Source organism: Bombina bombina, chromosome 5, assembly GCF_027579735.1.
Source record: "Bombina bombina isolate aBomBom1 chromosome 5, aBomBom1.pri, whole genome shotgun sequence".
NCBI classification, from domain to species: Eukaryota; Metazoa; Chordata; class Amphibia; order Anura; family Bombinatoridae; genus Bombina; species Bombina bombina.
In genome coordinates, this window is record NC_069503.1 from 320,440,077 (window position 1) to 320,467,727 (window position 27,651).

The 27,651-nt window shown below is 38.0% G+C and overlaps 1 protein-coding gene across 2 annotated transcripts; it reads left to right on the top strand.

Moving 5' to 3' along the window:
- Positions 1–793: 793 nt before the first annotated feature.
- On the top strand, positions 794–5,356 carry ARL4A (ADP ribosylation factor like GTPase 4A). 2 transcript variants are annotated; one of them, XM_053714107.1, is made up of 2 exons: positions 794–1,014; positions 2,276–5,356. In XM_053714107.1, the coding sequence occupies exon 2, from the start codon at positions 2,351–2,353 to the stop codon at positions 2,951–2,953; it is 603 nt and encodes a 200-aa protein (XP_053570082.1). In that variant the 5' UTR covers positions 794–1,014; positions 2,276–2,350; the 3' UTR covers positions 2,954–5,356. The 2 variants fall into 2 exon arrangements, with proteins under 2 accessions (XP_053570082.1, XP_053570081.1); XM_053714106.1 differs by having other exon boundaries at positions 799–1,070.
- The last annotated feature ends 22,295 nt before the right edge of the window (positions 5,357–27,651 follow it).

Consider the following 27,651-nt stretch of genomic DNA (forward strand, 5'->3'; position numbering starts at 1 on the left):
CAACCTGCAAAAACTCATTTCAGGGAGATGGCTTCACCCGCTACTGCGCCACCCCGCCCCAGTTATATATTGGACACCTTGAAACCCTAAATAAGATATTCATAGTACTTAAAGGGACATGCCACCCACATTTTTTCTTTTATGATTTAGAAAGAGAATGCAATTTTAAACATCTTTTTAATTTACTTATATTATCTAATTTGTTTTATTCTCTTGATATTCTTTGATGAAAAGCATATCTAGATATGCTCACTAGCTGCTGATTGGTTGCTGCACATATAAGCATCATGTGATTGGCTCACCATGTGCATTGCTTTTTCTTCAAATAAGGATATTTAAAAAATGAAGCAAAATAAATTATGGAAGTAAATTGTAATGTTGTTTAAATTTCTATTCTCTATCTGAATAATTAAAGAAAGATTTTGGGTTTAGTGGCCTTTTAAGTTTCAGGGAATTCGCACACCATTTGCTGGCATCAGTGAGCCGCTATTACAATCAGGGAGACTTGGCATGTCTGCAATAATAAAATATTGAAAACAAAATAGTGGAGTCGAGCTCTAAAACATATTTTGTTCCTGTTCCAGTGAGGAATGTGTAAAAACATGCAGTAAGGCATATTTCATTTTTGCACGGTCTGACTATAAATGTGAATCATCTTCGTCTATCTTTTTGGCACCCTCAAGCACATAATTAAAACAAGCGCCACGCACAAACATTTCACAATATATAATGTCAGGCAATTGCTGCTAATAAGCCTATTGGCGCCAACAGGTGCGGCATCGCACTAATGGAAGAAATGCAAGTGTCGGACCAATCAGAATTAAAAGAAATGGCTGCGTGGGAATGCTCGTATCTAGCCAATCAGGAATGTGGCACTGTGTGAGAGGCGTGGTTTAACGCCCAGTCACTCGGCTGGTAATGTGTGTGCCTCAGAATTCGTGTGGAGCTGGTGTTGGGGGATGCGAAGTGTCACTCACGCCCTGCAGATAGCCTTCACCGGAGCGCTTCATAGAGGTGCTGGCCTGCTTCAGAGCTGCGAATATATTGAATGAAAGCTTGTGGCTTTTCAGGTGCGTATGGATATGTGCACTGACTGTTATTCTCTGGCTTATGTACTGCTGCATTGAAAGATTGCCGCAGCGGAATTGCATGTTTTTCCTTAGAGCTTGTGAGCCAAGGACTGCGTGTGCTTAATATAAAGTGTAGGGATTCTCCACAGAGGAGGTGGTGGTGTTTTTCCCAGTATTGCCTGCTTGCAAGTTAGTGAGGTCCCGCTGGTTTGGACGTTTTTGGTGTTGCTGTGATTGGCTACATTGGAGTTGTGTTTACACTATTTACTGGAATATAATGACTGTGCGTGGGCATTCCCGTACGTATCCATGTTAGGGATTCCTTCTATTATGGTATTAGCCAGAGGCATGAGGGGCGCAGTTGCCCCTTGTTGACAGCTGGCACCATCTTATGTGCTTTGCTATATGTAAGATGCTGTTGCTTCCTTTTGCTAAAGTACTCACTGGTACCGCATAATGTAAGATCTGCACAAAGTGCCTGGCTGGCTATCATGGGGGAGGGTTATCCCAGTGCTGAGAGATGGACGTGTTGATTGTGGCTAATCCTTTGGCTCTTTCTATTTGACTGCTGCAGTCCCAAAATGAGCTGTAGTACTAGCAGTATTGAATTACGCTTAAGAGCTGTAATGTTTCCAGAATTTCCTGTTCCGTTTTTGGCATTTCATACAACACTGTGATTTTGCTATCAGATGTCATAATAACAACAGGGTGATTTTTATTATTAGCGCATAATGTATAGTATATTTAATTCTAGGGTTATCGTTTTTGTTAAAAATGAAGATTATTTTGTGGTATGAAGCCAACACCCATCATCTGTTCCCCTGTTGGTTTTGCTTTTTTTCCCACACTAAAACATTTTTTTTAATTAATTTATTTTTTCTCTGTAGTTATTTGTTTATACCTCCTTTTAAATTAATGTCAATGTTTCATATTCTTTATCAAACTTTTGTATATCTGTGGTGGAGATATCGGGTGTAACTGGCAAGTAAAGAAATAACACCTACTTGTATTGTTTTATTTATTTTTTGTGTATGTTGAGAATGAATGAACCCTTTTCTATCCTATTGTTACATTTTGATGTGTCAGAAAAGGGGTTTTCACTTTCCAACACTTCTAACCTGACTAATGAAACTTTGTGTAGTTTATATGCATTAATTACTCTGGTAGTCTTTTAAAGTAACTTTTATTTGTTTTTGTTGTTTTAGGTAACATCCAGTTAAATAAATCGTCCAAGACTTCTTACTGGATCTAATTTTCTTTTGTTTTCATCAAAGTGAAAAATGGGCAATGGTCTTTCCGAACAGACTCCTATCCTGTCTGGCTTACCTACCTTTCAATCTTTCCATATAGTTATCCTTGGTTTGGACTGTGCTGGAAAGACAACAGTGCTATACAGATTACAATTTAATGAATTTGTTAACACTGTTCCTACAAAAGGATTTAATGCTGAGAAAATAAAAGTGCCTCTTGGTAATGCTAAAACAGTGACTTTCCACTTTTGGGATGTTGGTGGTCAGGAAAAGCTAAGGCCTCTTTGGAAATCCTACACAAGGTGCACAGATGGGATTGTATTTGTCGTGGACTCAGTAGATACTGAAAGAATGGAGGAAGCAAAAACGGAATTATATAAAATTACCAAAACCTCTGAGAACCAAGGTGTCCCTGTTCTTATAGTTGCTAATAAGCAGGATCTCAGGAACTCTTTATCGCTACCTGAAATTGAGAAGCTTTTGGCACTGAAGGAACTGAGTTCCTCAACGCCATGGCATTTACAGCCTACTTGTGCAATTATAGGTGATGGACTGAGGGAGGGAATAGAGAAACTATATGAAATGATCATTAAACGCAGAAAAATGCTCAAACAACAGAAAAAGAAAAGATGAACTTAATTTTCATGTTATAGCATTAAAATAAAATGTAGTTCTGGCGTCAATTTGCCGTAAACAGGTCTGTATCAGATGCCCTGGCAGCCTGGTGTAATGCTGTTTTAAGTTATGACATCTTCATTTTCAGCACGCAGGCTTTCTCTTGAACGTTCTGCCAGTCTTAACACCATCAGTGTTTCAAGTTTTCATAAACATCAGGAATAACTAAATTTTGTATGTCGGTGGCTGAAATAATCTAGTCATTTACAATGATGAACACACTTGGAATGTTTGCAGGGTGTTGAATTATCATAGTGAGACTTTTAAAGAATAAGTTTAGTATACGAAGTGATACAAATTTTATGAGAGAGGATGTATGGATAAAATCCCATTTAATGAAAATCTAATGCATACTTGCAAAGAAAACCATCTAATAACGTAAATATAAAATTAAGCTTGTATGGGACTAATCCTTTAGACTAAGACTAATTTTACAACATTAGTCTTTGCAAAACTTGTTTATACATGCAATGCATGGGGGTTCAGTCATATTTGTTTTTTATGTGGATAATTTGATCACTTCAAATAAAATGCTATGCATTTTATAAAGTATTATCTTGAATTTAGTTCGTAAAAGGACATTGAAGCGATAAAATAACTTTGATTTGTCACTTAGGGCCAGTATATATAGTTGGGTTTGGATAATGATTATATACATTTGCATATCTGTATTTTTTTATAAAGTTAACTGATTTACTAGCCACTTGTTGATTGTGTTTTCTTTGTGATTGTACTGTTGCTAATCATTCACCCTCATTCCTATGGGCAACCTCAAGGGTAAATTAGGCAGTTCATAGTTGCCAGAATTATATAGCCAATCAGAGGCTGTACTGTTTCAGACTTCAAGGGACAGTACTTTACTACCCATTCCCAACTTTGTACAACCAATATTGTTATTATAATAAACTTTATAACATTCAAACCTCTAAATTTCTTCCGGTTTCTAAGCCTCTCAATCACGTGTGTTGTGGTTTTTTTTTTTTTTTTTTTTGCTTTTCACAACAGACGACTGCTAGTTCGTGTGGGTCATATAGATAACATTGTGCTCACGCTCGTGGGTTCTGCACAACACAGCTAAAATGCAAGTCAATAGATAATAGTCATGTGATCAGGGGGCTGTCAAGAGGCTTAGATACAAGGTAATCACAGAGGTTAAAAGTATATTAATATAACCATACTGGCTGTGCCAAACTGGGGAATGGGTAATAAAGGGATTATCTATATTATTTTTTTTTTTTTTCAATAAAAATGTTTGAGTTGACTGTCCCTTTCATTTATATAAAAAAAAAAAAAAAATCTTAGTTTTATTTTTTTTCCCTTTCCCCATACCTGCATCAATTCAGGTACATTTATGTCCTGCAAAAATTAAACGTCTACATATGCTGCACTTTTAGGTGATGTATTAAAGTTAATGTATTACTTCCATGCCCCATTTAAATGCTTTGAATTTGAGCAACAGTATTCAGTTTGGTTTCCAAAATACTCAACATTCACATTAGCATCAGTCTTTGAGTAATATTTGTTTCAAGAAGCCTTTTGTGAAAGTACAATTTGCAGTTTTACCTTTTCTAATTTTGTGTCCACGTACTATGTAAAGTAAACATGCACATTCCATACCACATTCTAAACACATGTAAGGAGGTCAAGGTATACTTTTAATGAGGCGTATGCTTTGTCACTTTATTTTACACCTTCACTGTATAGTGAAACATTCCTTAGATTGGGCCTAGTGTGAGTCCAATGAATTAGAACTGTTAAGCAACTTCGCTCAATATTTCACTTATACTGGACATACTAACATATATTCTAAGGATATATGTTAGTATGTCCAGTATAAGTGAAATATTCCTACCTCCAACAGTATTTTGGTACACTGTAAACACTAGATCACTGTATGAACCCATGTTTTATGTGCATCTGACTTGGATGTCTTACTAAATGAGACAACTTTTTGTAGCATGCAAGAGATTATTTTTTTTTTATGATAATTTTAAGTCGGCTCATGTGGTTGCAGTCTGTAGAGATAAAACTGGAAATACAAACGTCCAAAAATAATTGTCTTGACTACTATCATAACAGGGTAGTTCTACAATCTACTTTTCTTGTTTACACATCCATGTTGTGTGTCCCAGCTGTCCATGTTTTTTTTTTTTGTTTTTTTTAAATATATCAAATTGCACTTTAGTATTTCTCTAGATGAATGATTTGTCAGCTGGTAAACACTGTGCATTTCTGGATTGATATTGGTTCTGGTGGAGCTCTATGTACCTGATATGGTGACATGACTCACTGATTTTGTAATGTCTATATTTATAGAAATGTGGATATTGTCTTTGTTTTCAATAAACAAGTCTAAACATATATGGCAATATTGTCCTTGACTTTTTTTGGGTATATTTTATTGTTAAAGGGATATTAAAGAGTAGATACATGCTAGACACAGTGCTGCATCCAAAGCAAAGATTAGCTTTAGAATAGTGTATAAAATATAAAGGTTTTGTTTAATATAATTTATATTGGCTTAAATTTTAAAAATATAAATGTTTCCTTAAAGGGACACTCAAGTCAAAATAAACTTTTATGATTCAGACAGAGCATGCAGATTTAGACACTTTCCAAGTTACTTCCATTATTAAATTTTGCACAATCTTGTTATATACACACTTTCTGAGGAACAAGGCCCTACGGAGCATGTGCACAAGCTCACAGGATATATGTATGCTAGTCTGTGATTGGCTAATGTCTGTCACATGATACAGGGGGCAAAACAATGGGAGTAAAAATACATTTACTGCTTATTTGAAATTCAGAGTTGGTGTTAAATCATTGTCATTCTATTATGGGCTTGTTAATTATACAATGCTACTGCATTGAGTGGTCCTTTAAAGCACCCTTATTTTAATAAAGTAATGGGTGCTGCCATACATAAAAAATGTTTTGTTTTTTTCATATTTTTAGAGTTAGATAAAGGAACATTACACAGGGGAGGTAAGAAAGCAAGGCACTTGTTTATGTTGCCTGCTTTTCCGGTTTAAATCTGCAAATATTGGGGGGGGGGGGGGTTACAATTCCCAAGAGAGGGACTAGAGTCCATTATGTGGAATACAGAAGACTGGCCAATCTATATGCTGCACATTGATGGCTTGATATGTGCAGAAGCTAATTTGTATCTGTCCATAATGTGGTAATCTCAGGAAGGGGAAGATAACTTTCCAGAGGCTTTCCAATGGGTTTATCCTTGGACTGCTAAACAATGCTAATTTTTCTAACAAATCCCTAATTGTTGGATTACTCATACTAATTGTCACATTAAACAAACATAACATATAAGAATAGAAATATGACAGATATGTTTGACAGATAACATATGCTATGGCATATATAAAAAAAGAATTTAGTACGGTTACGCTTTGCCATTTCCTAAAGTGACAAAAACAATATTTTTCTGTAGTTATGCAATGTTATCATATTTTAGTAAATATTTTTTTAAATGTAACGTTGTTTGCTGCAAATGTTTTTCAATAGCCACACTCCACCTGCCGTTTCGCAGTATTTGGAGGATCCAATCCGGACTTGATATTGGAGTAGATAAGACACTAGACATCATTTTGTTGGCAGACTCTCCATTGGTTTTTAGTCTGTAATCTTATATCTGCTGCAGCCTATTAGTGACAGACATGTACCAGTATTAGGAATGTGAAGTCTGCCATGTACACTTTGAGTTCTAAAGACTGGAAAATCCACAATTTTCTTCTTAAAGGAATGGACAGGTCAACATTGAAATGTGCATTTTTGCAATATACTTCCATTAGTTAAAATGCTACTAGTACGTTGAAGACATTGGGCTAGATTTACTATCCCTGCATGCGGATAACTAGTGAACCTGTCTGTCTGCAATCACCACTTGCGATGTTGCATTGCAGGTCAAAATTTAACATTGCGCCCCTTGCTCTGGTGCAACTGTCAATCACTCCTGAAGAAGAGATTGTAGGGGTGATTGATCTCGCCGTCTGAGGTGGCGGAGAGGGAAAAAAGAAGCAGTTTATGCTTCTTAAATATGTGGCAGCAGGCTCACTTATACAAACCTGCTCCACATAGACAAAAAAGCTGCAAATGCGCTTAATACATTTAGCCAATTGATCCACTTAACAAATCTATATTATCCGCTAGCTGCTTCGTTTATCTGAACAGGTGAAAAGTAATGCTTGGAGGGGCCCTTTCTGGAAATAAAAAGTAAGCTGATGACCCTAAGACATGGTTCATGAAAAAACGTCAGTACAGTATGTATGAAATGTATAGCTAGTCACAACAGCAGTGCATGTTAGGACTCATATGGAATCCTGCAAATGAGACAGGAGACGACCATAACAGATTAGTTACAGTAGATTTAATTACAATTGCTCATGCTAAGTTGTCAACTTTGTTTTGACATTTGAAAGAATGTAAATATAGGGAAAAAAAAAAAATTGTGTTAAACAAAACAGCAAATACCTTGTTTTCTTGCAAAATTAGCACTTAAAAATTCTCAGTGTATCCCTGCCACCAGTGTTTTAAGAGCAGAGGGGCATGAGCAAATCTGACTCCCTGTTACCTAGCCTAGAAGTTTTATGATATCAGGCTAAGACAAAACTTCCTGCAAAAGCCTCCTCCCCCACGTGGGGCTGTAACAGGAAGCACAAATGTAGTGTGAAAATAAAAGGGAAATCCATATAAATAGATTAATACATATTGCAATGATTTATATTAAAGGTCCATAATAAACTACCCTAATGTGTATACAATAAAATTGTTTTTTAATGCATGTACCTATCTAAAAAGAGTATTTCTAATATCTTAAATTGTACCTCAAAGTACATAAAATTAGTTTCATGACAAGCTTTACCATAACGCCCCGGAAATAGGCGTTTTTTTTTTTTTCCCCTCTTTTCCTCTGTCCAATCAGCATTGCCTTGCTGATCAGACATGGTAGCACGCACACAACCGCGCACTGGCAGTGGATCAAAGTGACACACCTACTGACACGCTAGCAGAGGAACTCGTTGCCCCTAGCAACATTTACAATATCTCTCATAGTGTGTCTGTTTAGGCAATGGAAAGATGCATGAAACTATAATCCAAATAAAATACCCCTTGTCTATCCCCTGATCTGTACACTGCAGTTTTCACAGACCTGCATATATATCGCCCTTTAGCAATCCAAAAACTCACACAACCCATCACTTATCCCGCAACCTCACTCCCAGTTCTAAATAAGTCAGCACCTGACAGTGAAAACTTCCGCATCTAGTGACATAGTTACGGTCGTGTTTTTTTGGTGTGTCACTATTTGGATGGCACTGAGACAGTGCAGCTGGTGCTACTGATTTGATTAACTGGCTGGGTTTGGCCACAAACGGCGAGCTCCACACTGCAGTGTGTGAAATGTGACACTGTGACTGCTATATTATCGCCTTTTTACAGGGTTTAATTAAACATTTAAAGTGTCAATGATTTATACAAGCCATGTAAGCACTTATATAACATGTATATCATATTCACTTTAGTTAGAACCTTGCTATATTTGATTTGTTTGAAGTAGCAATGAGAATGTCTGTGAGGGATACTATAATACAATACAAAGTTAAAATATCCATGTAATACCAACAATCAAATGATTTGCAAGTTCCAAATTTATTTATTTTTAGCTCTTTGAAGCTCCTTATATGCCGAGCATTATCGGCTCAGAGGATGCTTCAAATGTTGCTATAGCAACCATTGCCGATTGGCTCACTCGTGAACGAGCACAGAGGGACCATTTGCGCTTTTGAGGGACATCGCTGCAGCCTGCGCGTCAGAATATTCAGTGAGAGGAGCTGCTTGATCGCTGGAGTGTACAAGGTCAAACCTCCATGTCGGTCGTGTGACACAGACCAATAATTAGATGTGGAAACAGCAATTTAAGTGGGCACTCGTATCGATAAAGAATTGTAAGAACAGTATTTTTTAACCTTAACCTTTTATTTAATAGATGTATATTGATTCATTTTTATGCCTCAAATGATTAAGCTTTTGATTAAAAAATATATATATAATGGCCCTTGAAGTATTAGCAACTACTTAGTGCTTTTTTTATTACAACAATGAAACACTGTTTAACATCCCTTTCACCATTTGGCTGTAGCTACTACGTCACCGGGTACTTTGCCCAGTGTTGAGGTAATAGCTATGTCCAACCTTCTGCTTCATGCTGCAGCTCCAGCTATCGGATCTATCAGCTAAGAACGCAGCCAGAAAGCATCTACCTTTATATGGTAAGAGAGTGTTGATTGTGCTTCCAATACCATATGAAGATAGACTGCCAAATTGTTAGACAGTGAAACAGTCTGTCCAATGTCTGTAACAATCTCAGTTGCAGCCTTTGATTGGGTGGGCGGCCCAGAGGCGGAAGGGTATGGAGTGGGAGGGGCCCTACGCTACAGAAAAGAAATAGGGATAGGATGCTTAACTATAGAAAAGGGGTGAGGGACGGAGGACCTCAACACTACAGAAAAAAGAAAAATAGTGCATATTAAAAAAAAAAAAAAAAGCCCTATGCATCCTTAAGAAGGTATGGAACGTCCTACCATATATGGTGTCCTGCAGCTTCCTCCTTTGACGTAGGCCAGGATTGGCCTGTTGAGCGTGCCTAGCAACATAGGCAGTCCCCCATGATCCAATCCCGACCTCAAAATCCTGCAATTGCACAAACGATTGCGTGATTTCATTTTTAATAAGTGTTTTTATTGGAGCTTAATTTTGATGTGAACACTTTAGTACCACCAAGAAGGGGTTAAAAAAAAAACACATACAAACTAGTTACTGGCAGACAGCTGCCAGTACCTAAGATGGCGGCATGTAGGGAGAGGGAGGTTTGGAGAGCTGTTTGGGGGGGGGGGGGGGTAGATCAGGGAGGTAAGCTGGTGAAGAGGTTATCTACAATACAGACTTAAATTTTTATTTATAATCTCTACACCACAACTGCAATCCAATAAAATAACCATACTTTTATTAAAAGTAACATACTAACATTGGACAAAAAAATATCTTAAAACAATAATATGCTGCACAATAATTTTACCAAGAAAAAAACAAGGCAACAAAAAAAAGAAACTGTCATTTTCGTCCAAAATGTTTCTGCGACCAAAATTTCGGTGCATCCCTTCATAATATTAAATATCAGTATACTGTATTATTCTTTTAGTTTTATGTAACAATCAGATTTAACAGGTTTTTTTTTTTTTTTTTTTTACCTATTACCAAAATAAAATATAGTCCTAGAAAATTATTATTTTCAAAACATTAAGTCAAGTACCGTATTTTTTGCTCCATAACACGCACCTAGTTTTTAGAGGAGGAAAAAAAATATTCTGTTTTAACTCACACCCTCTCCCTCACATTCTCAAGCACACTCACACCCTCACATTATCAAGCAAACTCTTAAACATGCACACACAGCCACACACACACATTGCTGTTTTAAAAACTACCCCCAGTATTTACATTTGGAATTTGGCATGTGAGCAGGATATGTGAGGGTTGTGCTCCTTAGCACTTATATTTAGAAGCTGTAATAAGTACATACAGTATATTAAATCAGTTCAAGGCTAAAAGTAATAGCCATCTTGCCCTTTTAAATTTAACTTAGAGCTCTGAAAACTATCCTCACTTGGCCATAGAACATATACCGGTAATCAAAAGGCTGAGTAAACTCTGTACCATAAAAAAACAACAAATACCAATCAGATTCAGTATTGTCTGTAATGCAATTACATTACTGAATCCGCGCAATTTCCCCCTTTTAGCCCTACTGCGGGCAAGCACTGCATCGGACCGGTCAAATTGCCAATACGTGAGATTTTAACGAATCGGGAATATTTACACATGTATGCTGTTCCTTCAATAGCAATTCAATTATCCTAATCGTATGGGTCACCCATATGATTAGGATAATTGTATTGCTCTTGGAGAAACAGCATATATGTGTAAATATTCTGGATTTGTTAAAATCTCATGTATTGGCAATTTGACCGGTTCTGGTGCAGTGCTAGCCCACAGTAGGGCTAAAAGTAGGGGGAAAATTGTGCGGATTCAGTAATGTAATTGCATTACAGACAATACTGAATCTGATTACTTATTAGCAAGCTCAATATTTTATAAGTGCTCTGCTCGCCAGAGCAGAGCACTTATAAAATACTGAGCCCGCTGATAAGTAATCAGATTTAGTACTTTCTGTAATGCAATATGGTGCCAGGCAGACCCCAAACATGCTCCAAATAAATTAAAATTTAAAAACTTACAATTAGATGCTCCACATCACCTCCATTTCTCCAGGCCACAGCAGCCTCCACATGTGAGGTGCTATCTCAACTGCCCCTTGGTGAGGGAACATTGCCCCTGCACTTGGTGATTTGGCTACAGGGTACACACACACATTCGCTCCATAAGACGCGCAGACATTTCCCCTTTCTTTTGAGGGGGAAAAAAGAAAAAAACAGCTGCTTTAGGCTAGCATCAAATTAGAAATATGCTACACAATAATTTTATAGAAAATAACAGGCAAAAAAACCCTGAAAAACGAAATAACCGAAAAATGACATTTACGTCCGAAAAGTTTCTGCGGCCGAAATTCTGGTGCATCCATAATTAAAAAAAATAATATATATATATATAGTAAATAGACAGCTTTCTCTGGACTTAAAATATAATGCAACAAGTGCCTTTTATTTAAGTGACGTTTCGGGGAATACACCCCTTCATCAGAACAACAAATACAAAATGAACAGCAAACTTTTATACCATACTAGACCCTCCCCCTGTGTACAAAAAAACTGTTAATATAACCATTTACAATTATACAAAGTATACATTACAAACTTAGCCTATTTACATAATGAAAACAGAAATGTGACAAATGCAGTATACAGAACATGGCTCACCAACCTGCCCTGAACACATCATGCATGCTAATGCCACTTCACTACGGTTAGTGCTAATTCGTAGCTGCATCACTATCTCCTCTCCCTAGTTAATATAACCATTTACAAGTATTCATTACAAACGTAGCCTATTTACATAGTGAAAACAGAAATATGACAAATGCGGTATACAGAACACATCTCACCAACCTGCCTTGAACATAATCAGATGAATACGATACAGTGGTAAAATCGGGCAGTGTGGATATTATCCCATAATAATCAGTCATGTAATAGCCTATGCTGTATACCTGGTCAAACATACACAGCATAGTGATATCCAGACAACAAATGCTAATATGTGTTGTACAGCAAAAATAAATCGTCAGGCAGAGCACTATCGGCAGGACAGATCAAAAGCTCAAAAAATAAAAGACCCAAAACAATCATTAGCTAGAAGTGTGTATGCTGCTAGAAACCACTCATGGAAAGGGGTTTGCTCTACATACCGTAGTTTTTGTTACTGTGGTCATGTGTGGCCACATCCCCCGTGTCCAGTGAGAGTGCACCTTCTCCTGCATCTATATAGATATATATAGAGAGATATCTATTTAGAAATACTTAGAACATATTCCCCTATGTGCAGAACGTTGGAATGTGAAATACACAATTCATTTGCATGCATACTTTACGTAATGTTTTATGGTTGAATGTATTTTTTTTTATTCTTCAGATATCAATATATTATTGGTTTTGTCTGATTGCAAAGTTGTCACAACATTTTTTTTTTTAAAAACATATGCATTGAAATGGAAGAGACCCAGAACCTCTACGCCAGTTGTCTCAAAGTAATGGCCCTGAGGCCATATGTGGCCCTAAAGATAGTTTTATCTGGTCCTCCCTTGTTTAATAGGTAAACTATTAATATGGGCTGTCAATTTTCTTGGGGGTTCTAAGAGGTGTAACTAGTTTTTGTATATAGGCAATCACAAGATAAATACAAAGACAAGCATCCAGTGTAGACTCCCACCATCCACTGCTTGGATAAATGTCACTTTTTAAGTTGTTATATAGTTCCAGAATGATCACTTCACTTGGCGCTCACAAGGTAAATATAGACAACTCTGTATTGTGGGCTACACCCCCCCATCATGAACTACTACTTTGGTCACTTTCAGTTCCAGCCGCCCCCATGGGAGATAAACACTTGCCCAGTGGCCCCTAGCTACATTGATACCCCTGCTCTACGCACTTTGAAGTAGAGCAGTGCAAGCTATGGACAGCCAATAGATATGTTGCTTTGCTGGAGATGTGCAATGTACTGCTTGGAAATAATTTTTATGTAGCATACGTATGTAGATGTCTTGAGGGCTTGACAGGCAAATAAACATAGATGCTAAAAAATGTCAATGTTTAAAACCATTTTGCATTGTTGTTGCTTGTGAGTAATGCCTGCATCTAGGTGTAAAAGTCAATATGAAAATGGTTCAGCTTTTATTAAAAGCATTTTTTCAATATGCTGGTATTAGCAAACGTGCTTCTAATAAAAATATATAGTGTTTCAGGGGCATGTTGCTGCATGTGCGTCATGTACCAGCATTCAAACACTGGCTCTCTGAACAGGCACATTGTAAAGCATATGTACATATGTCCCATAAACAGTAAAAGCTTTTACAAAGAGAAGTTTTGCTAATGCAAGTATATTGCAAAAAAATCTTCTATAGAAAACTGAAACACTCGTGTGCATTTCAGTTTTGGCTATTATGTCCTTTTAAGTATGCACAAATGATTAGTTTGTTAGTTCTAGCCCTAATATTTCCTTAGCATAGAGCTATATCAGCTGACTCAGAATGTGCTCATAAAAATAACACATTTATTTATATTGACAGGATGCCAAATTTTAACAGCAATGTAGATCATGTTTTGTTTCCCTAATGTTTTAATCTTGTATGGATTAAAGTTTTTAACTTTATCATACGGAAGTTGTCTCATATTCTTATTAATCTAACCTGGAGAGGTGTTTTATTCCAAAACCCACTGGAGTCTGTAGTATACGTGCTGCACAGACGTTGAGTTACTCCAATCAAGCAACGCTGAGATCCACCTGTCTGCATTACACCTGAGGCCACCCAGTGTGCTAACCACTGAGAGTGTTAGTCTGCCTGATAGCACCGGTCACAGAACTGTGCAGAGCTTTTCGGTAAGCCTTTTTGAATACTTTGCCTTCTGAGCCTGTAACAACAGTATCACGCTATGTGGCGCCCTCTTTTTCACTTTTAATTTTCAGAAATCTTCACTCCGAGGACCAGAGGAGCTTTGCCGCTTACACCTTTTTGCTTCACACTGCCTTTAAATTTCCGCCCGACTTCACGGGAGCCATATGGTTTGTGTACAATTTCGATAGTTTGGTCCACTTAGCGCATCCCGCTCTCGGTTCCCCTCGGGGTTCAATGTTTTAATGTAGTTTATTGAGTTTTTATTTATTTATTATTCTAAACATACATTGCCAAACCGGATTCAGTTAGAGAAGAATACTTTTGACAATACATGGTCTACACACGTGGATTCATATATTTGTATGTGTGCGCATATTTGTGTGTGTGTATATGTGTGTATGTATATGTATGTATGTGTATATTTATGTATATCTATATATATATATATATATATATATATATCTGTATACACACACACACACAAAGGTCATGCCTTTAACTATTGTTAAAATATTTATAATTGTGACATAATTCCCATGAATAATAAGGTTGTTATCTCATATTACTTGAAGGGTATCAAATACTGGTTTGTTATCGCAATTTGTAATGTATACTTCGTGACAAGCGTGTATATACAGTATTATAAATGTTAAAATGTAAACTTATGGTAGAAGTTTCAGTTTACAAATAGGAAATATACATCCTTTATTGAATTTGTTTATGAAAGAATTACCTATAAATTGTTTATAAAGTTATACTAAAATTAATTTCTTTATTATTTATAATCAATGACATATTGAAGTCACAGAGGTGTGAAAAACATGGTATTGTATTTAAAAGGCTAGGCTTACTACAGCACATTTTATATTGTGCTTTGTTGTTATGTAGTTGCCTCTACTTTGCCATATATTTGAATCAACAATGCAATTTTCAGTTAAAGGGACATGTTCAGTTAAAGGGATAATTATAAGAGACTACTTTTTGGTAAGAGGACTTAATTTTTTGTCACATTTCCCTCTTTACAATATATTTAACCCCGGTTTAAAGGGACTCTGAACCCAATTTTTTTTTCCTTCGTGATTCGGATAGAGCATGCAATTTTTTTTAAAATTTTTTTTTTTTTTCACTTTTTTTTAAATTGTTTTATTTATATCTGGTGGAATAATCCAAAAATAATATTGATGCCATACAAAGAAAAACAAAATCTCCATACAAACCGCAAAAAACAATTTCAATTTAGTAAAGAAGTTAGGCCTAAAACTTTTAAGCAAATTAAGCATCTATGGCCTAATAGGATTCTGGCTTATTTACAATTCTACCTGTATAGGCTTTGATCCACCATTTTTAATTTAATTCCAAAAGTTATGTTAAATTGATTTATTACTTAAACAAAAAATAAATGAGAGGAGGGGGGAGGGAGAAAAAAGGAAAAAAAGGGGGGTAGGTTCCCCCCTTCCTTCCTCCTTTTCCCCTTCTTCCCCCTACCTTGATCTATGTGTAAAAACTTACCTGGAGTCTAGACTACCAGATCCGTATTTCTAAATGGGTGTATTAAGTGTTCTATTTCTGTGGGAGTAAAGGATTTGATAAATAATGACCATTTCTGAAAAAACTTCCTTACCTCCTCCTCCTCCTGTAGATCTGTATCTGTCTGTTATAGGATACATTGTTTCTTTAAACAGTTCTTGATCTCTGGTATGCTAGGTATCACTTTCCCTTTCCATTTTTTGAAGAGTAAGTATCTAGTTGCGAGGATAGAGAGATTCATTATTTTATTATTAATCTGTACTTGTTTTATTTCAGGCTGAAGAAACACTATATGCCTTAGTGATAGGACCACAGGGGAGATTCCCAAAGTATTATTAATTCAGTATTCTACCCTTTGCCACAGATATCTTATTTTTGGGCAGTCCCATATCATATGAACCAAATTTGCTGCAGGGGATGATCACTTGGGACATTTATTAAAGTTGGGATTTCCCAGCCTCTGGATCCTTTGCCTGGGGTATAATACGTCAATAATTTAATGTGTGATTCTCTCTAAGTAGAAGAGAGTGTGGTTCGCGTAACCTTAAAAATGGATTGTTGAATCTGTTAAGGATTAGCATTACAATGTGAGGTTGCTGCGAGCCATTTAGAGGATATTTTATCCAAATTAAGGGGGCCCTTTAGTGAACAAAGACTTTGATATACTGTAGAGATTGACATAGAACCATTCTTCACTAAGGCTAACCAATTTTCTAAACTCCCCAGGTTCCAATTCCATCCATGATCCCTCGTTAGTTCTAATACGAAGTGTCTCGCTTGCAAATACGCAAAAAAGTCTTTTTGGGGAAGCTTGAATTCACCCCTGAGTGATTCAAAGGTTTTAACACACTTTCTCTCATGAAAATGGAGATGTTGTCCATACCCAAGTTATGCCACCTCAGAAAGTGTACCGACTGTAGCCCCACTATAAATTGGGGGTTCCCCAAGAATGGCATACATTTTGAAACGCTACCTTCAACCGCCATAAATTTACAAACTCGCCACCACTGAATCGGGTTAGCAATGGACCTAATTTTTTTCACATCTTGCGGTAAAGAGCTATAATTACAGTGAATTAGTGCAGTGGGATAGAAAGGGTAAGTAACATTTCGGTCTAAATCATTATTTGTGACATAGTCCCTGGAATATATCCAGTCAGTGACTATGCGGGCTAGAAAGACATAATTATATATTCGGAGGTCGGGCAACGCCATGCCCCTGTATTTCCTAGGTAGTGAAAGTTTAGATAACGCAATGCTGGGTGTTTTATGCTGCCAAATGAACCCTCTTAATGCCATATTAAGTAGTTTGATATATTTTCCCTTCAGAATTAATGGAATATTTTGAAGGACATAGAGAATCTTGGGGAGAAGGATCATTTTGTAAAGAGCTATACGACCCGAAAGAGATAACGGAAGATTTCTCCAGTTTAGCAGACTATCTTAAATCTTGTTTAAAACTGGAAGGATATTTGGACCATAGCAAGCATCAGGATTGGGAGAAATAAACATTCCCAAATATGTAAGTGACTGAGATACTTCCTTAAAGGGTAACTTCTTGAGCGATTCTTTGGTTTGTTTAATCCACATGAGCTCAGATTTTGATGTATTTATCTTATATCCCGAGAAGGATCCAAATTGATGAATAATTACCAAAAGCTTAGGTATATTTGCTCTGGTATTTCTTATATAGACCAGAACATCGTCAGCATACAGAGCTATTTTAAGTTCTTTTTTTCCAATCTTAATGCCTTCCAGCTGCTGTCTTATTAAAATGGCCAAGGGTTCGATAGCTACATCAAACAGCAAAGGTGAGAGAGGGCACCCCTGTCTTGTTCCCCTCTTTAACCCAATATCTGCTGAACTCATACCATTTACTATTAATTTTGTAAAGGCTTTACTGTATAAGTTATCAATAACTTTGAGAAAATTATCTCTAAAGCCAAATTGAGACAAGGAAAATAACAGATGATCAAAATGAACTGAGTCAAATGACTTTTCGGCATCCATCGCCACTATTGCTTGGTCAGAAGTACTCCCCTTTTCCTCATGCCCCCTTTTCTCTAATGTTTTGAAGTAATCTATAGTAACATAGACTTCTCTTATTTTTGCTGAAGAATTTCTCTTAGTCAGAAATCCCGCTTGATCCTTATGTATAATATCAGGAAGAAGCCTTTGTAGTCTCTGTGCCAAAATAGACATGATAATTTTATAGTCTGTGTTCAATAAAGCTATCGTTCTATAAGACTCTTTTTGTTCGGGGTCCTTCCCTTGCTTTAATATAAGAGAGGTATATGAAGCAGTAAAATTAGGGGAGATAGTTTTGCCCTGGACATAAATATCATTGAAAAGCCTAGTTAAGAGTGGAACAAGTCGTGGGGTCAAGATTTTATAAAATTCATTAGGGAGGGCGTCAGGGCCCGTGGCTTTATTTAAGGGGGGGTGCTGGATAGCTCTGGTAACTTCTATATCGGAGATGGGGGAGTTCAAAGTCTCAGATAGCTCATGTGTTAAAACCGGATGCCGAATTTTACCCCAGAAGTCTTCACGTTGCCCAGCGTTTGATTTTTTTAAGAGAATATAGCTCTTGGTAATATTCTGCAAAGACTTTTAGGATCCCCTCCGCTGATGAAACTAGCTTTCCTCCTCTTTGAATGGAGTCAATCCTAGATGACCCTTTGTCCCCTTTGATAAGGTTTGCGAGAAGTTTCCCTGTTTTATTGCCATATCTGTACATCTTGGCCTGGAATTTTAACTCTTTCTGTGTGGTCCTGTAAATTAGGAAAGTGTCCCTTTCTTTCTTGGCTTGTGTATATCTTGCCCAATTTTCTGATGATCTATGTAATAAGTATTGATTATATGCGATAGAAACAGCCTTTAGTACCTCATTTTCACGCTTTTTGTAGTTCTTAGTTCTATAAATACTATAAGCTAAAATTTCCCCCCTAAGAACCGCCTTGGCGGTTTCCCAGAAGAGGGCAGATTGGTTTAAATGTTCACGATTGAGGTAGGAATAATCCTCATATCTAAGATTAAGCCAATTTTAGAATTTTTAATCTGATGTTAAGTAGGTGGGAAAATGAAAACATTGCTTATCAGGGGATAATTCCTCAGTCTGAGTATCCAGGAATATGAGGGCGTGATCGGATATACATATAGGCAATATGCCTGATGCGACTCTTTGTTTAACAATTCTTTCATCTACAAGAAAGAGATCAATCCTGGAAAGGGTCTTGTGTGCCATGGATAGGCAAGTGAATTCGCTACTATCCGGGTTTTGTATTCTCCATATATCCCTAACCCTGAGATTCTGATAAATCCTTTTAAACATTTTAGTTTCTAGACTATCTCTTTAAGATTTAGGAGCGGAAGGGTCTTGTCAACATCTATCCAATGGATATTGCAGGACCATATTGAAGTCCCCTCCTAGTATTATGTAACTCTCAGCATATGAAAGTATTTTTACTTGCATCGCTTCCCAAAACTCATAATTAAGTCTATTTGGGCCATATAGGTTACAGAGTGTGTAAAGCTTTTTTGCCAGTTTAATTTTGACCATTAGGAATCTCCCCTCTGAGTCCATATTAATGTGTACTATTTCATAATTTATTTTTTTCCCTAACAATATTGCTACTCCGCCTTTTCTATCTTTACTAGGGGAGGCAGCCACTTCCTTAACCCATGAAGACTTAAGTTTTAACACTTCCTCTGGTTTTAGATGAGTTTTTTGTAAGAAGGCAATACTTGTATCTATTTTCCTCAGATGGGATATTATTAGCTTCCGCTTAATCGGAGATGTAATGCCTCCTATGTTCCATGATACGAGCTTGTATCTACCTGCCATGTTATTCATACTTTGCTACATAGCAGGTACGGAAGGGGGAAAAAAAAAAAAAAAGAAAATTATTAAAACCTACCCCCTCTCCCAGCCCACAGTGCTGCGAACTTCCCCCAACATGACCCACTTAAACCTCAGAAGCATAGCCTCAGGTTCCACATGGGCTATTTTGATTTCCTTAACAATTGAGAAACAAGGATAAGAAATGAAAAAAACATGATACCCAAAGTACATCAATGAACAACATAAGTGGCAAAGTAACTATTAGATATAATTTGTCTTGCAAGCTAGCCTTACTAAGGGGCTGTTAAGCCTAACTGGGCCAGAATTTTATCTTCTTCTGCCACAGTGTCAAAAAAATATACCTTATTATCTATCCAAATCTTTAACCTAGCAGGATAGATAAGAGTGGCGCGAATTCCCTGGTTAATTAATTTCGTACATAGTGGGGCTAGATTCCTCCTCTTTGCCGCTGTTTCAGCTGAGAAATCTTGGAACACCATAATTTGTGTTCCCAATAAATGGGTTGATTTTTTCCGAAAAATTGTAATAGCATAACTTTGTCTTGAAAGTTAAGTAGTTTGGCAATAATTGGTCTAGGTCTAGATGTTTCTTTACCAGCTGTAGACCATCCTAATCTGTGCACCCTCTCCAACACAATCTGTGGCTGTGTCTGCGGAATTTGTAATAGCTTTGGTAGGGTAGTAGTTAGAAACTTATCAAGATCCTCAAATTGTTTCTCCTCTGGCACCCCAATCACTCTGATATTGTTCCTCCTGGACCTATTTTCTAAGTCTTCTAATTTTTCTTGGATTTTTATCTGATTAGATAAGGAGGATTCTAATTTTAATGTTTTGGGCTATAGTAAGATCCTCCAGATCCGATATCCTTTGCTCTGCCTCAGATAATCTGTTTGAGAATTGTCTGACTTTGTTCGTTAAAAGTGATATATCTGGTTTTATTTCATTCCTAAGGCTGTCAAATTTAGGAGCCAGGGCTTCCAAAATGCTTGCTACCAATGATTGAGTGTCAAGCGGCTCACTTAAATTTGTAGGATTAGTGACAGCTGGATGTGTCTCGATAGGGATCTCCGAGGAGGTCTTATTTTTCCTGTCTCTTTGTTGTGCCGCCATAGCTGAAGGTGGGGTTTTGGGGTTATGCGCTGGTGATTCGGATAGAGTGAATAATATGTGCTTTGTGAAAGTGAACAATACCGGTGCTAAGTGAGAAAAATAGACCCCATACAGGGGAAACCAAGGGTTGAAAAGAAGAGATTCCCTTTTTTTTTCCCCCCTTTCTTCCTTTAACAGTGGTTATTGACCACCTAAATGTGAGTCGTGAGGGATTGTGCAATTAATTAAGGTAAAGGGGTGACGAGAATAAAAAAAAAAAAAAAAGAAAAAACACAAAAGTCAAGAATCAAAGAAGAAAAAGTGAAGTGCGTGTCAATTTATTAAGTCAGTTATGGAGGCTGACAAACAAGATAATATTAATACATCCAGTTTATTTGTATTAAAGAATGACTTCAATTATGGGTACACTACCCAACATAGAACCTGAGGCAGAATTAGTTTAACCCGTTCCTTAATTGTCCCTACCTCCTGTTGTTCCCTAAGTCTCACAACCAGTAAATATCAGAATTTATTGATCCTAACAATTTCTTTACATATCGCTCAGCCTAGTCCTAAATCAGTTTACATAATTATTTTTTTTAATTTTTTTCCCCTTTTAATTATATTCTTATAAGGAGCTTATCTGAATCTTAGGGAAACCCAGGGGATATTTGCTCAAAATACCTTCCTCCTTACCAAAACCTTAAAGTGAAGGTAAAGTTTTAACGTTCTACAAACATAATTAAATTATTAATATCATAAATAATTTAATCGCTAACTTTTTTTACTATATAGCATTTTACATTATTTTATTTAAAATGATTTATATTTGCTTACTTTGCCGGCAGTGACTCCTCCCATTAGCCATTTCCTGATTTATGACACTATTACATATAGAGCGGTCTCACCCGCTCTATACGTCTCTCAAAAGCACGTTCGCGTCTATCATAATGCGCATACTCTCATTGGCGGTCACCAATGCGTACGCGTTACTCTTATCTTAGAGGAAGAATCGCATCTGGGCATGTGCGAAACGGGAGCGCGCTTTTCTTTTTTTTTCCAAGGGAGAGAAAATAATGGCGGTGCATGCGCAGATGGTCAAATAGTGCAACTACGTCATATGACGGCCGCCTAACGGCCAAAATTTCAATTGACTTTCTTCTACACGTGACCGGCAAGTAGGAGAAAAAAAAACGGTTTGATTTTACAGCCTGCTAAATAGTAATGAAAAAAGGAGATAACAGAGTTAATTTTTAAATAATGAAAAATTGATGAATGAAAGTACCATTCATTTAGGGTGTGTATGATAATGTAATAATGTGATGGAGCTAACTTTACCTTCAATTTAAGGGGGACTAGTAAAAGAAAAAAAAAAACTTTCCTTGTGCCCACTTTTCCTAATCTTATAGATTTCAATTTTTGTCAAAAACTTTAGAAGGGGAGGCTACAAGCTTCCTACTTGCAGGACAGTAAAAGTAATTCAGTTCAGCAGCCTGCACAACCAAATTCTGTTTTAGTTATCCTAAAGACAGGCATACAACCAAAGGGACTTTAAACCTTATTCTGTGCTTAGCTACTGGTTAGCCATTTTTCTTGTGATTTTTACCATGTTTCCAGTTTTTAGAATTATACATTTCAATTTTTATCATAACTTTAGAGAGGTTACCAGCTTCCTACTTACAGGACAGGAAAAGTGATTCAATTCAGCAGTCTGCACAATCAGAATCTGTTTTTCAAATTAAAAAGTAACTTTAAATATAGAATCTTTGCCTATAACATATCTGATATAAATATATATAGAAAAACCAAGATGCAACCTGGAATAAGCTGATAGATAAAAAATAAATAATTAACCTAGAAACATGCATACGACCAGAAGGATATTAAACCAATTTCTATGCTTAGCCACTGTTTATCCATGTCTCATGTGGCTTTATACAATTTTTCCAGTTTTTGCGTGCCTGTTAGCTACTAGACTCTGAGTTCCATTGACAGAAAAGCTCAGTTGTAGCGTAGCCAGTTCTTTTTCGCTCAAAAAAGAAAATGTAGTAGCCGGTTCGTGTTCACAGCTCACAGAACACAGTACCTACTATCAAGTTCCAGTCTCGACCAATTTGCCCCGTCTGCAATCTTTCTATGCTCTCAACTAGGAAGAGCCAGGTCCCCCCTCTCGCAACATTGGTGGTAGGGGAGTTACCTGTTAAGGACAACCGTTACCTCCTCACGAAAGCCTCCAACGCCGTTCTGCTTATTCAGCTACACTAGTTTAAGTACTTGTTAGCCAATCAAGTTTGATACCTCCAATCACTGCCCATATCCCTACCTAGAGTGGTATGGGATGTTGTGTGGCATAATATTTGTAATTACCCCTATAGCAGTATGATTGCTGTACAAGCATATGTATAATTTTTTATGAAATAGGAATTTTAGAGAAAATTGATTCACCTCACTTCAAATAGGGACAGTAAATACTTCATGCACCTTCCTCTAATTATGGGTGACTCCGTTTTGGAACTTAGGTTTTACTGCAGGTGTCTGAAGTAGTAGAGTTGCTGCACATGTGCAAACACATCAGTACTTCAATGCATTGAAAGACAGATTTCAACATGGCAGCACCCATGACTAGCGGGAGGCAGGGAATAACTTTAATATTATGTTTATAAAATGTATTTAGTGTCTGAATTTGAAAATTTATTTGTGATCAAGGAGAATTTTTGCACCTCCCCTCTTATTTACACTGTCAAAAACACTGTGGAGAGGGTAACACCACTTTTTATTATCATCATCCTATATAATAAAAGGCCAAGTGGGTTTGTCCGAAGCTGTCATGCGCAATAGAGACTGCGTGCAAGGACAAACACACCTGGCCTTCCAACTGATCTGGCGTGTGGTTGAGTGGGCGTGGCCAGTGGGTGAGGCGTGGGCGGGGCTTGGCACAACATGGGCGGGCATGGGCAGGGCCGACTGCCGATACAGAGAGCTCTAAAGAGGGGGGATAGAGAGAGCAGAATAGGGGGATAAAGAGAGGGAGAGAGCGCAAAAGAGATGGGGAGAGAGAGCGCAAAAGAGATGGGGAGAGAGAGCGCAAATGAGAGGGGGAGAGAGCGCAAAAGAGAGGGGGGAGAGAGCGCAAAAGAGAGGGGGGAGAGAGCGCAAAAGAGAGGGGAGAGAGAGCGCAAATGAGAGATGGAGAGAGCGCAAAAGAGATGGAGAGAGACAGCAAATGAGAGGAGAGAGAGAGAAAAAGGAGAGGGGGAGAGCAAAAGAGAGGGGGGGGAGAGAGCAAAAGAGAGGGGGGAGAGAGAGAGCAAAAGAGAGGGAGGGTCGAGAGAGAGAGAGCAAAAGAGAGGGGGAGAGAGAGAGAGCAAAAGAGAGGGGGGAGAGAGAGAGCAAAAGAGAGGGGGAATAGAGAGAGAGCAAGGGGTGGGACCGCTGCACTGCAAAAAATGTCCCGTGTACACGGGCTTTAGGACTAGTAGTAATAATAATAATTAATTAGTGCTTGGCATCCTGGGTTCCAAGTAGCCAAGACAACATTTTGAATTCTACATAAACCCATGAAATTCTGTATTCAATTCTTGAAAAGAATGGCTCTTCAGTGTTCTTGGTGTCTCATATGTTTCAGATAAATTAATTGACCCCATGTAGTTTTTCACAGAGAGCTTGTATTCTCTTTTTTCTTATAACTTTCTTTTTAAATTAACAAAAGTGAGGTTTTTAGCATATTTTATACTCAGCAGCTGGTTTTTATAAAATGTATTATTAATATAGTTTTGTCTAGGAAGGAACCCTGAGAGTAGCGACAGTAGAAATAGGAAGAGTATAAGTGCATTTGAACGTGAAACAGGCAGGACAAAGTGGATATGGAATCACTTCCCCTAAAAACTTACAATCTAATTAGCACTGATGTTGGCTTAAAGACACAAGATAATTATTGAGTAAGTGAATATACTTTGTGGCATGGAATGAAAAATGTATGCACATCTCTCAAGGATGTGATTTTCCATATGCTATCGAAGATGTTACCCACAGGCTAGATGTTCCAGGTGACAATAAGCTGGATAAGATTTCAGAAGTGAGGAAGCCCTGTGACTATGGGGGTGCATGAGGAGTAAACGAAGATAAGATAGAGCTCTAAACAAATTCAGAAGAATTAATAACCATGAAAGACAGAAGATTTTTGTAGTTTATCTGAGTTCATTAAAGGGACACTAAACACGCATGCACTTCCCACAAATCATTGGTGCTGCCATTATGGAACCTAGGTTATACTGCAGGTATCTAATAGAGAGTTGCTGCACATGTGCAAACAGGTCAGCACTGGAATGTATGGAAGGACAGATTTCATTATGGTGGCATAATAACTTCCATGCTATCCTTATAAAATGTATTCATTGTTTTCATGTCCTTTTAAAACAGTTGAAGGATTTTTGATTCGAAGAAATTGAAACGACTAAAACAGCTGCCTTCAGTATAGTTTGCATAGAGGAAGATGGCAGGTAGGAACACAGAGTAAACATTTGTAATAGTCAAGGGGGTAATATAAGTTGTCATCCAAGATGAAGGCCAAGGGAAGAGATTTGTATCTGTAGTGTTTCTAATGAGAAAGTGTGAGGTTTTGTGAAAGGAAGGAGGCACATGTTATGATACCTAACCACAGCTATCTCATATTATATTATGAGTTCCCCTAGAGAACGGGTAGATATACAGTATGAAAAGCAGTGATCAGAGGGCTGAACTTTGTGATAAATCTACAGATCACGAAAGAGGAATAAAGAAAACCAGAAATTGTGAAATAATGGTAACCTTGTTATTAATGCTAAAGAAGTAGTCATTTGGTACAATGGTCTAACAAAGGCAGCAGACAAATACAATTGTATGAGTATAGAGTATTGTCCACTTTCGTTTGCTCTATGAATGTTGTTGGTTACTTGTGTTAGGGCTATTTCTAAGGAGTTGAAAGAACAATAGAAAAGTCATAATTTAGATCCCATTAATTACAACAGAATTGTCTAAATGTAGAAAAACAATTGCACATAAATATATTACTTATTCACAGTTTCTTTAGTTTGTAACAATAATTGTAATTTCAGGCATAGTTATTTTAGCATTAAAAACTATTTGCTAAGGCTAAAGCCTTTTGCCTAACTAGTATTCAGGCAAATAGTTTAAGCTTTCAAAGCCATTTGCCTAGGAAATAGGGGCCAATGCCACCTGGGAAAGTGGCCCCTGTTCACCAATACCCTGCTAGAAACCCTCAAGGAAAGTGACCCCTGCTCATCAATATGCTCCCATGCATCCCAGGAAAGTGGCCCCTGCTCACTAATAGCCACATAAGAACACTCAAGAAAGGTGGCACCTGCACAACAAAGCACCCCAAGAAAGTGACCCTTGACTGTTAATAGGCACCCAAGCACCCTGGGAAAGTGGCCCCAGTTCATCAGTTGACACCCAGGTACCCCAGGAAACTGACTCCGGCTCTCCAATGCACATTCAGACACCCCAAGAAAGTGGCCCTTGATTGTTAATAGCAACCTAGGAACCCTTAAGTAAAGTGGCCCCTGCTTGCTAATACACTCCCAAGCACCCTGAATAAGTGGCCCATTCTCACCAATAGGCACTCAAGCACCCCAGAAAAGTGGTCCCTGCTCATCAATGGGTGCCAAGGCACTCCAGAAAAGTGGTCCATGCTCACCAACAACTACCTAGGAGCCCTCAAGGAAAGTTGCCCCTTCTCTCTAATAAGTGCCCAGGAACCCTGAGAAAGTGGTCCCTGATCATCAATAAGTGCCTTGGCATGCCTGGGAATGTTTTGATGATCAGGGGCCACTTTTATGGGGTACCTGGAAGCCTATTGGTGAGCAGTGGCCACTTTCCCATGGTACTGATGTGCTAATTGGTGAGGAGGAGACACTTTCCCAGGGTGCCTGCACACCTATTGCTGAGCAGGGGCCATTTTCCTGGGTGCCTATTGGTGAGCATGGGCCACTTTTCCAGGGTGCTTGGGTTTTTTTCTTTTTAGAAGGGGACACTTTTCTGTGGTGCCTGAGAGCCTATTGGTAAGCAGTTCCCACTTTCTCTGGGTGCCTGGGCCCCTATAGGCTGCCAGAGGCCACTCTTCCGTGTTGCCTGGGTGCCAATTGGTGAGCAGGGGCCACTATTCTGGGGTGTCTGAAAGCCTATTGGTGAGCAGGTGCTACTTTCCTGGCATGCTTGGGAACCTTTTGCAGTGGCCCCTTTTCTGGGGTACTTCAGTGCCTGTTGGAAAGCAGGGGGCCACTTTACCAGGATGCTTGTGCATTTATTGGCAAGCAGGGTCCACCTTTTGGCTAGCAGGGGACACTTTTCCTGGGTTGCCTGTAAGCCTATTGACGAACCGTGGCCACTTTCCGGGGGGGGGGGGGAGGATCTGTGCATCTAACGGTGAGTAGGAGCACTTTTCCCTGGGTGTATTGCCACCTTTTGTAAAACAGGGGCCCCTTAACCTGTGTTTTGTAAAACAAGGGCCACATTCCTAGGTTGTCTGGGTTCCTAATGGTGAGCAGGGGCCACTTTCACAGGATTTATGTTTGTGTTATACAAACAGGGGCCACTTTCCTTGGGTACAAAAGACGCCTACTGGTGAGCAGGGGCCACTTTCCCAATTTGCCTGGGAGCTTACTAGCGGGCAAGGGCCACTTTTAAAGGTATGCCTTGGCTTTGAAAGCTGAAAAAAACATGTACCAATAATTTGATTTTCTGAAAGCTATTTGCCTGACTAATAATTGGGCATAAGGCTTTTGCCTAGGCAAATGGTTTTTAAAGCTGAAAAAATCTTAAAATGACTTTTTGCCTAGGCAAAATACTATTTGCCTGAAATAACTATTTTCCTACTATGGGCTAGGTTACAAGTGGAGCAATGTTTAGCGCTCCTGCGCACATCGGATAGCACATGTATTACAAGTTAAAATAATTAGTCTAGGCAAAATTTAACTTTTATGATTCGGATAAAGCATGCAATTTTAAGCAACTTTCTAATTTATTATAAAATT